The sequence below is a fragment of the Acomys russatus genome, chromosome 25, assembly GCF_903995435.1.
Source record: "Acomys russatus chromosome 25, mAcoRus1.1, whole genome shotgun sequence".
NCBI lineage: Eukaryota > Metazoa > Chordata > Mammalia > Rodentia > Muridae > Acomys > Acomys russatus.
In genome coordinates, this window is record NC_067161.1 from 12,818,525 (window position 1) to 12,836,166 (window position 17,642).

General features: G+C 51.8%; 1 protein-coding gene across 2 annotated transcripts in view; it reads left to right on the forward strand.

The window, feature by feature from the left end:
* Positions 1 to 17,642, forward strand: part of Lmf1 (lipase maturation factor 1) — a 77,605-nt gene that overhangs the window by 22,951 nt on the left and 37,012 nt on the right. For both annotated transcript variants that reach the window (XM_051167583.1, XM_051167582.1), the window contains one exon: positions 9,212 to 9,360. In XM_051167583.1, the coding sequence (XP_051023540.1) occupies positions 9,349 to 9,360 (12 nt within the window). In that variant the 5' untranslated portion in view covers positions 9,212 to 9,348. The remainder of the gene's footprint in view (positions 1 to 9,211; positions 9,361 to 17,642) is intronic.

Below are 17,642 nucleotides of genomic sequence, written 5' to 3' on the forward strand. Positions count from 1 at the left end.
TCTTCAGTCTTGGGCTGGTGATGCCATATGGAGGCATCGATGTCACTGAGCCACAGCAGCTTTGGGAGCCCCTGGCAGGTGCAGGGCTGCAGTTAGGGGAATTAATAGGCTTTTTCTTATGCACACAGCACACCCAGGGTGGGGAGAAGGTGTACAAGTTTGTCCAACCTTGGTTCTGCATTGAAACACACACTACACATACCTAAGCAGGGACTGCTGCTCCTGTGATGGGTAGAAGTTGGGGTCCAACCTGTACACCAGGGAGACCTCCTACTCCACATAGCCACTTAAACCCAAATCCAGTTGAACTAAAGTTTAAAAGTTTTTAAATTTCTCCCTCAGTCACATGAGCCACATCTTTAGATCTCAGAGGCCCGCTTGGCCAGTGGCTCCATTAGCATGTCACGCCAACCCAAGCATTGCAGACAGTGCCACAGGGCCATGGTGTCTAACACTTCCTTAGGGTCCTGGCCTGTGGTTTTGAGGCTGGAGGCAGTCTGTAGCTCATTTCCACACACAGGAAACATGAGAAAGCCCAAGAAAATGTGTGCCCTTCAGCATGCTATCTATACGTTAAATATTTGGAATATATTAATCCAAAAAAAAAAATCTGGCTAAGTCTAATTTCCGTTGAGGGGAAACATATTCGTATTTATCCAGAGGCAATAAAGCTGCAGAGGTCACCTCTGTGGATCCCATTTCCAGGCTAGCTGGCGACACCTGCAGAGATCTAAGCAGTGGGGGACACCCGGTGGCTCGGAAGTCTGGTTGTCCTAGCAACCGAACATTAACAAGCACCTGGGAACTGGGTTGCTGCAAGGGTCACCACAAGGGCATGTGGGTTATGGAGGTCACTTCCTATTTCTCTGAGTGCCCAAGGACATCCTTAAAATGTGTATTAGCAATCTTCCAACCTTCACAGCCCGGGCATGCGGTTGCTGGTAAGTCCATGTCTTTCTTATAGTCCCTTGCTTTTTAAGAAAGGGTCCCTCTCTGTGGCCCTTTGACACTGAACTTAGGGCGGTCCTCCTGTTTCAACCTAAGTGCTGGCATTACTGGCACACCTGGCTTTCATGATTACTTGCAGCATGAAGCCTGCAGCCAGCCTATTGAGAAACATCTGCTCACTAGAAAATGCCCTTCCTTAGGGGCTGGAGAGATGGCTCTCAGTGGTTAAGGGCGCTGCCTGCTCTTCCAGAGGTCCTGAGTTCAATTCCCAGCAACCACATGATTGCTCACAACCATCTATAATGTGATCTGATGCCCTCTTCTGCAGATAAAGCACTCATAGGCAATAAAAAAAAAAAAAAAAAAAAGCCCTTCCTCCAAGGGTCTGGTCTCTGCCTACAAGGCAGTTTTCCCAGGCTTGCCCACCACACTCCCACTCCTGCCCTGTTCCTCCTTCAGCAAGTTAGAGTGTGCCCCGCTGCTTGTGGGATGTACGGCTAGCTGTCAGGGCCGACAGGCCTGTGTTTGTGCCTGTGTGGGGAATTCCCGTGTGGAGCTGCAGATAGAGCAGGAGGAGGAGGGGGTGGTAGGATGAAGTGATAGGCTGCACACACAGCGCTCCTTTCCTGTGGGGACGGCTCTGTAGGAAGTCCCTTTCCCACACCCCCAAGGGCCGCTTTGAGTGTCCTAATATGGGTGGGGACTGTGTTAAGAAGGAACATCTGATGTGGCTCCTGTCCTAAAGATTTCCTCAAGGGTGCATGTCAGCCATTGTTTCGGGGTTTCTGCAAGATGGTGATGAGCCGCACATGTTCACGGCAACTGCTGGTGGGGCTCTGCCTGAGAAAGAAGCCATGGCATATATACCCCAAGCCTGCTGCCTGCAGGATGGCTTCAATGACCTTAGCTCTGCTTTCAAAAACGTGGCTGTTGTCCAGCACTCCACACTTGGGTTGCCCTGGGTCTGGCGGCACACGTCTGCCGTCCCTGCACTCAGCTGAGTCCGTGGGCGCACTGCGAGTTTCATATCCATCTAGGATGCGTAGACTACAGAACAAGAAAGACCCTGCCTAAAAACAAAAATCAACCAATACCCAAGCCTTGGGTTGAGTGGGTCTCCATCACAGATGGAACAAGACAAACACAAATTCTCAGGCGTGACTTTGCAGAACAGTATATGTAGAAAAAAGCCACAGGCCCAAACTTAGGAGAACTTGGAAAATGTGACAGCACCAGTCCCCAGATCTCCTGGAAGTCTGGCTAGCAGAACACTGCTTCCTCCACGTGACCTGTGGCTGCAGGTAGGGTAGGGAGGCAGGGATGCTGCAGGCCTGGCATCGAGCAGATCCTGTCACAGTTGCAGACCATGGAGAACACAGACTGAGGTCAGAGACACAGAGCAGTAGGTCTTACGGTTCTTTGGGGGTTAGGAGGAGCTCCCCATGATGCCACTGCTTTGGCTAGCTAGCACAGGCCCCCAGCTTTGTCATGCACCTGTGGGCACCATGCGGCCCATGGAGTTCTGTTTCCCGCACCCCTTCCTTCTCGAGCAAAGCAAAAATTTTGCTATGCCAGCTCATAACTTCTCCTAAAATATAACCTATGAAAATTAAGGAAACTTTTAAAAGCTGCGGGCTCCCTCCAGGGCCATCATTAGAAGCCCCTGGGGTGGCAGAGGGCGGGCGGCTCACTGCTGGAGTGACAGCCAGTCAGGAGGGAGTGCTTTGCCCCCTTCTCCCTGTTTTTAACGAAGGAGCTAATGGATTCCCTATTCCTCACGTGGATGGTGCTGTCACTTTTGAAGGATCCTTCTGCACTATATTTAATTACTCTTTCTGACTCTCTGAAGTCGTTCTGACTAGCTCATGCAGCCGGGCTGCCATCTCCTTTCTAGAGTGGCCACCTCAGGGAAGTGGCCTCTGAGGTGCTTCTGATCTCGCTTCTTTTTTTTGGGGGGGGGGGTTGGTTTTGGTTTTTTCGAGGCAGGGTTTCTCTGTGTAGCCTTGGCTGTCCTGGACTCGCTTTGTAAACCAGGCTGGCCTCGAACTCACAGCGATCCACCTGCCTCTGCCTCCCAAGTGCTGGGATTAAAGACATGCGCCACCACGCCCGGCTCCTTTGGGGTTTTTTGTTTGTTTGTTTTTGTTTTGTTTTGTTTTTTAGAGACAGGGTTTCTCTCTGCTATCTTGGCTATCTTGGCTGTCCTGGACTCGCTTTGTAGACCAGGCTGGCCTCGAACTCACAGGGATCCACCTACCTCTGCCTCCCAAGTGCTGGGATTATAAAGGCGTGCGCCGCCACGCCCGGCTCAATCTTGCTTCTTATTTGTGGAGTTAGTTTGGCCCTTGACACAACTAACTCTACCTCCAGGCGCTATTTCACCATGTCTCGCATTGAATGGCAGTGGCTGCCTGCCCGGTCTAGCCCCCGGCATGGTACCAGGTCACCCCTGTGGCCTTTACTCTTCTCGTGGCTGCCTAGTCCCATGACAGGAATGGCAGCTGGTACCACACCATGGCATGACTCCTGTCCTGCTCGTGGTGATCTGTAGCAAGAGACAGCCTTTGAGGGTAGTTGACCCACCTAGTTAGATAGCACCCCACCACTGGGGCCTTCCAAAAGTTTCTACCTATCCCCTAAATCTCCCACCCCCTCCCATACTGTTGGGCCCTCGGCTTGACTTGGCTGTACTTTGGCCTTGATTGGCCCCCAGCCTTGCTTCCAGCCAAATGATGCCCACCTCTCACTTGCCATACATATTCGTCAAGTCAGCGGTCCTGAGAGCCCACCTCTTCTTGTCCCTCCCCTCAAGCTGCCTTTCTTCCTGGTTGCTAAAAGCGGAGCTTCTCTGGTAGGCTGAGGCCATTCCATCCCCTAGCCACTCAGCCAGACAGCCTCCCTGTCCAGGGCAGCTGTCCAGTATAAAGCTGCCTGACCTCCTCTTGCTGGCTCCTTGTGTCCCTTCTTTCCAGCATTTGTCCAGCTGAGGCACAGACCAGGCCTCTGGGCAGATGCCTGGTGTCTTTCTTCTTTCTTTGATGCCAGTGAGCAGAGGAGCCAGCACCGTTGATTGGCTTTATTTGAGAACAAGTAATGTAGAGCCGAGCCAAGGAGTAGGGCCCAGCTAGATCTTACTGCATCTGCTTCTCCACCCACTTGCAGTCTCTGGGGTCTAGAATCTTCTGCCTTATTGGCTCTGCCTTACGTCTGTTTTCTCCTGCTTGTGTCCAGTCTCTGTAGACACCTGAGCCCAGATGAAGAAGCTCCTGGGTCTGGTTACCTTGAGTTGAGAAACTATATGGTCTCTGCTTCCATTTTTTTTTTTGTTTTGTTTTGTTTTTTCCGTGCCTCTAGTGTTTGCACTTAGAAATTTAGTTCAGGGGGAACCACATCTTCCTGTGAGTCCACAGCAGTGTGCTCTTCCTCGCCCAGGCTTGGAGGAAGGTAGGCCAGCTACAGAGTTGGCTTTGAGCTTAGGAAACCACAGTGATCACAGTGAATCCCAGGCAGGAAAGTGAGACACACCTGGAGGCTTTCCTCAGACCCAGCATGGAGATGTGGCCAGGTTGCCTGGGCTGCCACTACCCCTGGTGGTGTCACATCTTTCTTCCCCACTGTTCAGCATCTCGGCCATTTCCATAGGTAACTGGGAAGATTCATGTTGAAATAGCTATTCATTCTCCACCCCACCCCCACTTGCTTCCCCTGTCCCATCGTTGGTTCTCACTCTCTTCCACTCGTCTCTTACTCTTGAAACAGGGTCTCCCTAAGCTCTCCAAACTGGCCTAAATTCACTCCATAGCTGGGAATGACTTGGATTCCTAGTCCTCCTGCCTCCACCTCCAGAGTGCTGCAATTAACAAGCGTGTACCATGGTGCTCAGTCCGTGGGTGTGGTGTTGGCGATCTTACCTGGGCCTCGTGCGTGTTCGCAGCAAGCGCTCCTCTAGCGGTCTCTCTTAAACAGATGATTTTCACACGCATACCCTAGTACATCTGATCTCATCTCTGATATCCAATGAGGATGACTCCTGGGCCACCCAAGCCTTTTGCCCGTACCCCAAGAAACAGCTCTGAGTGGAGAGCTTCTCTAAGCTGTGTTGAGAGGTTGCGACTTCCACATGTACAACTTCCTAGGTACAACTGGTTCAGCTACGTGACTGGAAATGAAAGAGGCAGACACTGGCAGAGAAGGTTCTAGAACCAGCTTTATGTCACCACAGGAAAACAGTCCACACAGTGCTGTCACTCAGGAGCCCTCATGGGCCTCTCCTGACAGCTGCCTGACATGCCACTGGTTGAGACTGTGTCCCTATTACCTGAAGTGCGAACTAGGCCAGAACAGCACTGTCCCCAGAGACCTGGACAGTAGGCCAGGCCCTTTCTAGCTGCCCCTGTAAAGAAGCCTTGGCTCACAGGCACAGGCAGTTGGAGGGGGCTGTTGAGAATGCAGTTGCACAGGGTCCTGTTTGTTCACCGATATAGCCGCCTGTCTCCTGTAGAAGGCGCCATCCTGACTCTGTCCACTGCATACCAATTTGGTACACTGGGCAAGAGTGGCTACCCCCCCACCCACCCTCACCGGGTCACTCGGCTCTTGGCAATGTGCTGGTTATTTATTTTTTCTGGGGACTCATCTCCTGCAATGCTGAAGTGGAGGACAATGGCCTTCCTTGTGCACATGGTGCAGCTGCTGAGACACCATAGATCCAGGCAAATAAGACAGGCAGGTGGGAGTGTAGCACCCCTTCCCTCCCCTGGTGTCTGTCACAGGCTACTGCCACCAGGGCAGCCCCAGCATCCATCAGAAAGACACCAGTGAGCCACAGGCCACTGCATGAACCGGGGCAAGGCAGAGGGGCCAGTTAGAATAGCTCCCCAGGCCTTGGCTCAGCGATGTCTAACCAAGGAGGACAGGAACGTCCCATCCCCTCTGAAGGCCACTGGGGGGGACCCTCACACACACCCTCCTTCCTGTTATAGACAGCTTGTCTTTTGTCACCCTGCCCTGTCTATCATGCACCCCACCCCCAGCCCTGTCACCCTGCTTCTCTTGGCACTTGGATGCATTTCTGGGTTCTGCCATTATGTATCAATCACTTTGATTGGTGTCACTCACTGCGCTGCATGTTAAAATTCCATTCCTATGTCTACAGATCGAGGTGGCAATTAGGCAGGCTCTAAGCTCTGGGGAATGTGTCCCCTAAAAGCTCTGAGAATGTGTATGTGTGGCACCTTGTCACGGTGCCAGCTCTACCCTGCCCCGGGGCTAGCAAAGGGGTTCCGGCAAGGGGTGGGCAGTTTGGTGGGTGTGGGGCAAATTGGTGTGCTGCTTGCTAGATACGGTATGGAGTATACTCACTCTGTGGCTCCAGTTTTGCTCTGTGACCTCTGGGCTTCTGAGCTCTTTTAGCTGCCCGGGAGAGGAGGGAATTAGAACATGCAATCTTTAAGGTTCTTCCTCAAAATGGATGCTGCTAGCAGCTCTTGCAGTGTTTACCAAACACTTTCTTGCTCCACAGACACCACCAGCCATGAAATTGCATGGGGTATCAGACACAGCCATGTGAAATGTATCCCAAACCTATGCAGATTATCCCAAGGAAAAACCAGAGGGGTTGTTGTGCAGGGGGAAGCAGCCAGGTGGAAAGGGGGACTCAGTATGTGTGTGTGGGAGGGAGGGGTCTTATTTAGCACATTTTTTTGAGTGCAAGCAGGACAGGGTTAAATCATACAGTGTACAGAGAGACACAAGCTCCTCCGCTGGGCATGGACAGAAACAGAAGCAGCCAGGCTGAAGGTACCTGGAAGCCATCCCGTCCCAGACTTTGGAAGTGGCAGTATTGCCATTAAATGGGGGCCTTGCTTCTTTTCCTGGGTTTGTAGCTCTCCCTCCGCCCTTTAGTGACAATTCACAAATGCTCAGCCTTGGACTAATGCCAAGAGCAGGAAAGCTCGGCCCAAGAGGCCCAGCTCTACCTGACACGTGTGGCTCTCCAGCCTGGCACATTCCAGCTACTGTGGCCACAGCCCAGCGTCAGCCCCCACTGAAGCAGTCACTACTGCTTGTCTATCCACTGTAGCTCCCAGAGCAGGCAGTGCCTGTCAGAACCAGCCCATGGCTTGTCACTCTGCTAGCTACACTCTCCTCAAGTGGATGGTTTCCAAGGAGACACCCATTGAAATGGACCAATGAAAACCCTAGCATAGGCAGAGAAGGGACAGCAGACTCTCCAGGGGACTAGCAGGGGACATGAAGCCAAGCAGAGCCTGTGGCTTTATGGGGGCAGTCCTTTGAGGGTGCTGCGTGAGGAGTACATGGTGGGGGCAGAAGGGGGGTGGGCTGGGAGGGAGGGGAGCACAGTACAATGACAGGATCCTGATCTTCAGGAATGGATTTTCTGTTTTAGAGCTATTGAGATCTAAAGGCGCACGCCTTTAATCCCAGTACTCGGGAGACAGAGGTGGACAGAGCTCTGTGAGTTGAGGCCAGCCTGGTCTACAAAGTGAGTCCAGGACAACCAGGGCTACACAGAGGAACCCGTTGGTGGAGGGGGGCGAGAGAAAGACAGAGACAGAGACAGATATCTACAGTAATATTGTGAAAATATACCCAGCCCCCACAATTTTTGACACCAAATCACTTGTGGTTAGTGCCTCACACGCATACATGTGTGTGCTTCACCATGTTCCTAATTAATGAATTGATGCCCACACACTACTTCCTCAGTTTCCCCTATGTTTTTCTTTGTCGATTTTTGCTGACCCAGGACCCCACATTTCAGCTGCTGCAGGCTGACGCCTTTTATCTCCCCGTGCTTTGGCGTGCTGTCAGAGTCCGTGGAGACCTGTGCACAGTGCCTGGCCTTTGTCTTCCTGGTGGTTAGCTGGTGTGGGTTTGGGAGGGGTAGCACCTCCCTCACCTGCTTTGACACACACTACACACAACTTTGGCCACTTGGGGAGAGCACCGTAGATGGCCCTGCCCCATGCCATGGCGACAATGGTGCTGTGCAGCCTCTGCCTGCAGAGGACCGTGACCTGTGAGGAGTTGTTCTGGGAAATGTATGCCTGGTCCCGTGTATCTGTTAAGTCTATTACTGGTTCTGTCAGTGTGGTGCTCACATGTACCCATTTCCTACTGCATCATAACTTCATGCTAGTTAGCTATTTTATAAGCTTTTAATTCTAAACTAACATGTATAGAAGAAAGCAGCACGGGAGCTCCCTGTTGTCCTTCCTAACTGTCCCTTCCTCTGGGAGGTGCTCATGTGCATACTTACTGCTGTCACTGTGAGTGGCCGGTTGTCAGTACAAGGGGATAATAGCTCAGCCCTGCGTGGTATCCTGAGACCTCCCTCATGGGGAGAGAGCATCCCTGGCACCTTGGAGTCACCACTCAGATGGCGAAAGCGATGCCAGCAGTGGGGCCTTCTCTGCCACAGGCCTCCCCTCTTGTAGTCTCTGGGAATGGGGTTCACCGTGCGCTGTTCTCATGGCATTTCTTGTGCTGAGTCCCCACTAGAAGAGTAGCAGAACACAGCCACATAGGAGTCTGCCCTCGTGAGAGCTCACAAACCACTTGGGGTTTACTGATCCCTGCCTGCCAGCTTTGCCTGACTCATTTGACCTGGGCCTGAGTGGGATCCACCCTCCCAGAGAGTTTGTCATGTGTTGTACCTGCACCTGTGCTGACAAACATTCCTTGGGGAGGACATTCAGAGCTGTGATTTTTCACATAAACATAAAAACAAAAGGCTTTCCAGCCAGGTGTGGTGGCGCACGCCTTTAATCCCAACACTCTGGGAGGCAGAAGCAGGCAGATCTCTGTGAGTTCAAGGCCAGCCTGGTCTACAAAGCGAGTCCAGGACAGTCAAGGCTACACAGAGAGACTCTGTCTCAAAAACAAAAACAACCAACCAAACAAACAGGTTTCCCACAAAGACCCCTTGGCAGTGCACACCCATGTGTGCGGCTCAGGTTACGCTGCATCCCACACAAGATAGTAAGCATCATCTGAACTGGGCCACACAGGTCCCTGTTGTGCAAGTAGGGCACCTGGCGCAGCCGCAGAGTTCCCTGGTCCAGGCTCTGGGTCGCCCTACTCAGAGCCCTGCATCTTGTTTCCTGTGATGACACGGTGACGTTTGCCTGTCTCGTGTCTCATTTTAAGGTCTTCTTGGTCAGGCTGGGCTTGGGGTGATTGCTTTGTAAACGTTTGACTCTATTGACCTTCCTCTTTGTGTGTCCCCTTGTGCCTGCAGGATGGGAGTCACAGCTGCTGGAGACAGGATTCCTGGGAATCTTTCTGTGCCCCCTCTGGACGCTGTCCCGCCTCCCCAAGCACACCCCTACATCCCGAATTGTCCTCTGGGGCTTCCGCTGGCTGATCTTCAGGATCATGCTTGGAGCGGTAGGTGGATCTTTTGTGTAAATGCAATTGGGGACAGTATCCTCAGGACACACCTGGTGACTCGGCTGGGCTGGGCTGGGCTGGGCTGGGCAGGGCATCTAGAACCCCGATGCCTCCTTGTTGACCTGTATCTGCTCTCCTGTTGTTGGCCTGGCCCTGCCCACTGCACCTTCCACCTCACAGAGTGGCCCGCAGTGAACAGTCCGCTAATCAGTTGCACAGGCCACGTTCACAATCATTTTCTGTGGGGAGCAACCATAGCTTTGAATCCTTTTCTGGAAGAGACTTGGGGAAGAGCCAGTGTCTTCCCCCAGTGTCTTGGATGTCTCCAAGGTCATTTCAAAATGAGTGCAAGTCACGTGCCACTGAGGCGTGTTGGCGAATATGCTGTGAGGCTCTCACAGAGCAGCTTCCAGCCGCCTCCTTCTGCGTCTACCTTTTCTTTGGGTCCCAGCTTGCTTGCTTCTAGGAGTGTCTGTCACATAAGCCAGATGTGAACACAATGTTTATAGTCCAGTGTGAATATCATTTAGCAGCCTGTGTGGTCGATGGCCCTTGCCTGCTCCAGAGCTACTCCACTCAATTTTGTGTGGCCTGTCTCCCCGCCCCACCCCACCCCTGCACCCCTGCTGCTCTTACTTCCAGTAGGGCACACTGCTGCAAACTTCAGGCACGGTATTTGAAAACTTTGACGTGAGAGTGAGGCGTCTGCCTTTGATTCTGGTGGGTTGTACAGAGAAGGTGACTATATTCACTTCCTTGTTTTCCATGCTTGCTCTTCGATGAGCTCTTTATTGCTCTAGGATGACGGTGCAATGCTAGCTTTTCCATAGTGCAGCCTCACTGGACAGATCCTCTCGACATGGATCTCTTTGCTTGCTTTTACCTTTCCTGAGGGGACCAACCCAAACATGCAGACAAGCTGAGGCACATCACAATAAATGGGCCCCCAAATCATGCAAGAGCAGTGATCACATATGAGAGCAAGATTCTTCAAAGCAGGGCCTCCTTCAGTCTAGAACATTCTGTGTCTTTTTCTGACTAGTCAGATCTTGACTTTTGGGCTAGTCTGGTGACCTCATGACTCTCTGGGCATGGCCTAGCAGCAGGAGACTCTTCCTGTGCTCAAAGGGGCAGCTGTGTCTGCCCCTTCCTGACCAGCTGTCAGCCGCTGACTCAGGAGGGGTCACTGCCTTCCTACTGCAGAATACTGTGATAAACCCCTGGGCCCGCACTATCTCTCTGTGACTCCACATCTCGGCCAGGACCAGTGCTCGAGAGGCACTGTATATCTTCTGGCCTCGTTCGATTCCTGTTGCTGTGATAAAAACACTCTGACCAGTGGGATACACCCCATAGTCCCTCATTGAGGTAAAGCCCGGGCAGGAATGCAAGCGAGAACTGAAAAGCAGGAACCATGGAAGAGTTCTATCTGCTGGTCTGCCCTTAAGCTCATCTTAGCTAGCTTTCTTACATAGTCCAGGAACAGCTGCCCAGGAGTGGTGCTGCCCACCGTGGGTTGGCTCCCCTGTGTCATCTTCGATTAAGACAACCCCCCACAAACATGTCTGTAGTCAGATCTAATCTGGGAAACCCCTCAGTTGGGTCATTCTTCTTAAGTGACTCTAGGCTATGCCAAGCTGATGGTTAAAGCTAGCTAGGGCACCATCTGCATTGTGGGTGAAGGCAGCCTCTTCTCAGATGAGGTAAGCGCCGAGCTACAGGCATCCCTACCATACTCACCATCTTCTGCTGAGCTCCCTGCGTAGGGTGTAGGCCTCAGTGGAGAACACCATAGGAAGGTCTCTGTTGTCTCCACGGACACCTATACACATGTGGCCATGACAAGCTGAGACCCTCCCTCCCCGCTAGTTGCAGTACTGGCCTTGGCCCATGTGCTTTTGCCCCAAGAATTCCTGTCCTGCAGAGAAGCTCAGATGCCGCACACGTGGTTGGTGGTGAACAGAGCACCCAACAAGGTATTTCCAGGACTAAAACCCAATAGCTTCATGGTTTTATGTGTGAACATTGAAAGTCATCTGGTTTCCCAGGACACTTCACATGCTTATTATCAGAAGCCGGTCACCCAATACATAATCCTCTGTGACTGTACCTCTGCCCCTGTGGCCAGAAGTTCCTGGGAGGGCCTCAGCTGTGACCCACCACATCTACCCACGTCCCCCAACTGTCTCCAGTGGCCATGAGCTCCCTCATGTTGGGTGTATAGAAGGGCCACAGCAGCCCAACAGGTGTGTGAGACCCTAAGAAAGCCGTATGGAGCCAGTGTCGCCAGCAATGACACAGATGGGATCCAGCGCCTACTGGGCCACAGTGATGACCCTGTGTCTGGATCCTACAGTGAGTATGCTGTTGTCTTAAGGCCACTGTGCATTTGGAAACGGGCACTGAAGTTCTTTACTGTCTTCAGAGACAGTGAACTTATTCCTGGCAGGCTGGCGGTGCTATGGCTTAGTCTCCTCTCCCGGATGGTGTTAGTGAGCCAGAAACTTCAAAAGTTTCAAAAGGCGCATCTGTGTTACAGGAGTCAGTATGAGGTGAAGCTGTGTGAAGCCCAGGTCTGCAGGGAAGCCCATTTCTGAGGAGCAGCCTCACTCTACAGAAAAGCTGTGTGGAGAAGAAAGCCCAGCTCTGTGGTAAAGCTCAGCCTTGTAGAGAAACCCAACCCTGTGGAAAAGATAACTGCATGAGAAACCAAGCTCTGGAGAAAAGTTGAGCTGTGTAGAGAAGCTGGCCTGTAAGGAGAAGCACAGCCCTTAGAGAAGCTGAGTGGCATGGATAAGCTGTAAGGCTGTTCCACGTACCATTCTTGTGCCAAGAGTTGAGTGCACCCCTATGATGCCTGACAGAGTGAGCAAGTCATTAGCACATTCTGAAGCTCTTTTATGGCAGTTTGATTGACTGCTAGTACCAGCTGGATTAAAATTACCAGGTGCACTAAAAGGTGTAATTACTTGATATAGTCTTAGGTTGGATATTATTAATCTTGCTTTCGTGGGAAGCATAGAGAGAGAGGTGCTGTGGTAATTGAGCGATGGTAGCCTCGAGTCCACTGCGGCCTGGCTCAGACCTGAGACCACAAGATCACACAGAGCCTTGCTCAAAAGCCAACTCACAAGAGTTCATGATCTGGTGGCGTTTCCTGTGCCCCCAAATTGGTTGGTTCCTTGGAGCTGAGTCTCAGAGCCCTAAGTCATGATGTGGTGGTGCCTGGTGGGAGAGGAAAATCTATAGCATCTGTGGCCTGTGGGAGATTGGGCCGGGCTTGAACTGTCACATGCTCAGGGGTGTATGGCTGATACAGGCCATCCACCTGCCTGTAAGATGCAGCTGCTGCCAGGTCTACAGGGAGGTGTGGCATCATGGTCTGCAGAGATCCATAGCCAGCCTCATGGCTTTGGCTTCTGAGTGGCATACTTGACTGTGCACAGGGGAAGAATGAGGAGAGCTGAGACTGTGTCAAACAGCAGGGAAGGAAGCTGACGCAGGGTGTGGCTTGGCCTGTCCTCTGCACCCTACAGGTGGGTCTGTCCGGGGCGGAGCTCTGAGAGGCCTGGCCTCACTCTGCAGAGAGGCCTGATCTAACGATGAGGGACAGCAACAAGCCCTCTGGGGGGGGGGGCAGTCTTCAAAATGACCTGCCAGCTTCCACTCAAATGTCAAAGTCATGAGAGATAGTAGAGACCAGCCAACTTTAGGTCCTCAGGCTTGGTGACAAGTGCCTTTACCCACTGAGCCATCTCAACAGACCTACAAGTCACTGTAATCTGCGTGCTATGGAACCTGTCAGAAAATGGAATTTATAATAAAAATCTAAGCTAGTCCGATAATACTGGCATGTAATGCCAGCTCTGTGGGAGACTGAGGCAAGAGGATTATAGCACAGGCCAGCCTGGGCTGCAGAGGACATATAGGGCAAATGTTAGTGGTAGAGCTCTTGTCTGATATGTGCACAACACTGGATCGATGCCAGGGCCTCTGTTTCAGTGAGTGTTCTATTGCTGTGAAGACCAAGGTAACTCTTACAAGAGAAAGCATTTAAGTAGGGGCTTGCTCCAGTTTCAGAGGTTAGTCCATTATCATCATGGCGGAAAGCCTGATGGAACACAAGCTGACATGGTGTTGGAGAAGGAGCTGAGTGGTCTACAGCCTTTCAAATAGTGCCACTCTCCCTAGTGACTGAGGGTTCCGATACATGAGTCTAGAAGGGGTCATTCTCATTCAAACTACCACAGACACACATGCATGCTTGCATGCACACACGCACACACGCGCGCGCACACACACACAGTAATTTAAAAGTAAAAATATAATAGCATCTAAAGCCAAAAAGTAGGACATTTTTGCAAAAGAACAGCCACACTCTGCTACAAAACTTTGCTGGGAAGAGTTAAAGGAGACTGGGGTCCATGGGGAGCTACCATGTTTGTGGACCTGAGTTCCAAAGGGTTTCTAACTGTCTTGAAGATGTCCCAAAACCTCAGACATAAACCTACAGAGATTTTTTTTTTTTAATCAGGAATTGATAAAATGATTCTTAAATTAGTACAGAGATCCCAAAGTTCTGTTTTGGTTTTGAGGGTTTCTTTGTTTTGTTTTGATTTTGAAACAAGATCTTTCTATATAGTCCTGTTTGGCCTAGAACTTGCTATGTATATTAGGCTGGCCTCAAACTCACAGAGATCCTCCTGCTTCTACCTCCTGAGTGCTTGGATTAAAGATGTGAGTCACCACACCAGGCCTAATACGCCAAGGCACCGAATAGCAACAATGGTTTTGTATGGAAACAAACTCTAGGGAACAGCCTGCTTGATTCCATGACAGTCAAACTGCTGTGACGTTACAGACCCAAATGTGAGGATCTGTGAGTGGCCTTAGGACTGTGCTCAGTGAAAGAAGCCTGACATGAAGGAAAACACACACACGCACACGCACGCACACGCACACACACACACACACACACACACGCGCGTGCTGTCCCTCACATATACACACAGTCACACACACACACACATGCGCGCGCGAACACACACTGTCACTCACACACACGTGCACGCACACACACACACAGAGTCCTTTCATGAAAGGCTCCAGAGCAGGTAGTCTTGACTGGCCTCTTTGGGTAGTCTATGGGAAGAAACACAGGAGTCCTTCTTGGGTGATGAAGACGTCTGCTGTCTCAGTGGGGGGAGGTGCTGTGAGGATGTGTGTCCTTGCCTCCTCAAGCCATTTACTGTGCGGCAGCTCTAGAGTCATTTCTAGACCCAGTGAGGTCAGCCTATGGCTGAGGAAGGACAGCTCAGGGGAGTAGGAATCCCCCTCAAACCTATTCGTCCATGCATTCCCTAAGAAACCATGTCCCTTGTGCCTGAGGAGCTTCAGCTCAGCCAAGTTCTACCAACCACAGCCGTGGCCTTTTCCCATCACCTGGTCCCTACAGCACAACAGGGAAGAATCTGTTTCCTCTTCAGTTCTTGGTGCCATTGAAATCAAGATGTGTTAGGGGCCAGTCAGGGTGACCTACTGCAGGAGAGCACACCTATACCTGCTGGAGGGCCACAGCCTTTTCTTCACCTCAGCCATGAACCCAGGTCCCAGATGCTTGTCTCGAGCCAAGCGAACCATTCTGCTGTGGGAGTCATGGCAGCCGCCACGAACTCCAGACCCCTTCTACACACAGGGCAGGGGCAGCCTAAGGGGGCAGGATAAGCTCTTAGCAAGAGGGATTCTGTGAGGATCAGGAGCCAGTGGAGAGTTACCGTGCTGCGTGCCCCTCTCTACCACACACCAGGCGGCCTTACGGGGTGGGGCTGTGGCCCGTGGGTGGGTGTGCATCCAAGCCTCTGGTGGGTGAAGGTGGAGCCACTGCCCTCCCTTCCTCTCAACTGCAGGAGTCGTGCGGTCTCACATGGCTCCATCCCAGCAGACTGTGATGGTTTTCTTGGTGCATCAGTTTCAGACACACTGAGGTGGAGGCTCTCTCGCTTCAGGGAACAGTAGCCGCTTGGGTGGCGAGCCAGCGTTTAAGGCAGTAGATTTACCTCCAGTGATGCTTTGGTTTTGGTTTTCTTTAATTCTTTTGTTCCTCTTGATCTTGGTCTGGTGGATAGTGTATGTGTCTACAGTGAGGTTTGTATGCGCCTCACCCAGCAGTGTTTTGAGTGCCTGTCAATGCAACCCCAGTTCTTTGTTGAGGGCTATGGGGTGGAGCCCCAGCATCAGGCAGAGGTGGGTTTTCCACACGAACTCGGGAACCAGTTCTGTCCTTGATTATCCCATCCCAGTGAACTGTGCTGAGCGGCAGGCCAGCAGTGTTCGTCACTGAGATTCTGGGAATCAAGCCAGCATCTTTGTTGCTAGGAATTCTCAGGCTTGCACATTACCCGAGGGAAAACCACTTGGTTTTCACATTGACCTCGAGAGTATAGAAAAGCCAAGAACCTGTCTCTTTGTACACCTCCCTCCTCCAGCCTCCATTTGAAGGAGCATGTGTGGGTGGCAGTCCCTCCTCAGCGCGCCACACATGCCTCCCCTCCTGGATAGCCTGCCCTGCTTTGAGCTTCACCTGCACAGGTGCCCTAGGCCTGAGGGTAGAGGCGAGACAGAGACCATGCAACTCTGGTAAATAGCAAGCGAAAGGACTTGTCAGACAGAGACAGAGAGGTTGTCCTTACCCCTGGCCGTGCGTCTGGGCCGCATCTCTGCAGTGTGTCCCGAGTTGGCACCAGTCTCCACACAGTTCCTGTCTCTGTGCTGTTCTTTAACAGCTTGTTCTGCCAGTTTTCTTGATATTTAACTTTAAAATTAGCATATATTTATTGTACAATATAATGGGTCTCACTGTGACATTTCCATAGATGGCACATAAATAATGTGCTAACTCTGATACTGTTTTCTTTATGTTTGCTTCCTCTTTGGGAAGTTAAGAGTGTATTGCTCGGGATGGGCGCGGTGGCGCACGCCTTTAATCCCAGCACTCGGGAGGCAGAGGCAGGTGGATCTCTGTGAGAGTTCGAGGCCAGCCTGTCTACAAAGAGAGTCCAGGACAGCCAAGGCTACACAGAGCGACCCTGTTTCAGGAAAAGAAAAAAAAAAGAGTGTATTGCTCAGCCAGGCCTGGCGGTATCCACTGTTAACCCCCGCACTTGGGAGGCAGAAGCAGGTGGATCTCTGCGTTTGAGGCCTGCCTGGTCTATAGACAGTTCCAGGACAGCCAGAGCTACACGGTGAGACCCTGTCTCAAAACAACAACAAAGAATTTAGGTCTCTAGATTTCCATGGAACAAAATATAAGCTAAGGAGTCAGTTCTCTGTGCAATGAGAATAGCTGCCATGGATGAACGGGGTGTTTTGCATCATTTATTCTGGAAGGAGGGATGAGAGACCAAGGCTCAGAATCTGCAATGGTGTAAGGACTGGCCTTTTGCGTCTCATGCTGAGGCGATCCCAACTCACGGGCTATAGAAAACAGCGATGAGGCCCTACACTACCCAGTTAGATTCGGCTTCTACCTGTTAGTAGGCACAGTCTTGACCACTGCCCAAGTGTGTCTGCCTCGCCCTCCAGCTCTGTGTGCCTGCCCCTAGCTCCGGCACCTGCAGGTAGGGCCCTCTGATACGCCTTAACCCCACCCCCCCCCCCCCCCACCACCCCATACCCCCACCCCCCGCCACACAGGAAACTGCAGCCTCTGAAGCAAAGACAGAAACCTGCAGGGTCAATACCTTCCAGGTCAGAATTGAACTGCAGCCAGCACGTGACCGGAGACTTCCTGAGAGAGCGTCCCCCAGGGTCGACACATGTGTCTGAAATGCAGTTGCGGAGTCACCTGGGATGTCACGGAAGCTTCAGGCCTGCAGCTCTGACAACTCAAATGAGACAGACAGATTATTTGACAAGTGCAGCCACCAAAACCAAGACGAAGGAAGCAGGAAACCTGGATAGTTTTGTGTCTGTTAAAGAAATTGAATTAGAAATCGAAAGAGGGGGGAAAAAACTATTCCAGAAAGAATCCTCACCCCAGCTGGCTTCACCGGTTAACTCTGTCAGACATTTCAGGAGGAAATAGCAGCAGTCCTCCACTGAAGCTTCTGAGAACACTGGAGAAGGAATGGCCCCCAAGTGCCTTGTGCAACCAGCATAGCAGCGACCCCAGACCTAATGAAGACCTGTAGAAGTAAAGACCGGAGCCCAGGGATCTTAAATAAAAGGCACAGGTTCATCTTGGGGGGGTGCAAGGCTGGCCGACCTTGGAAAACCAGTTC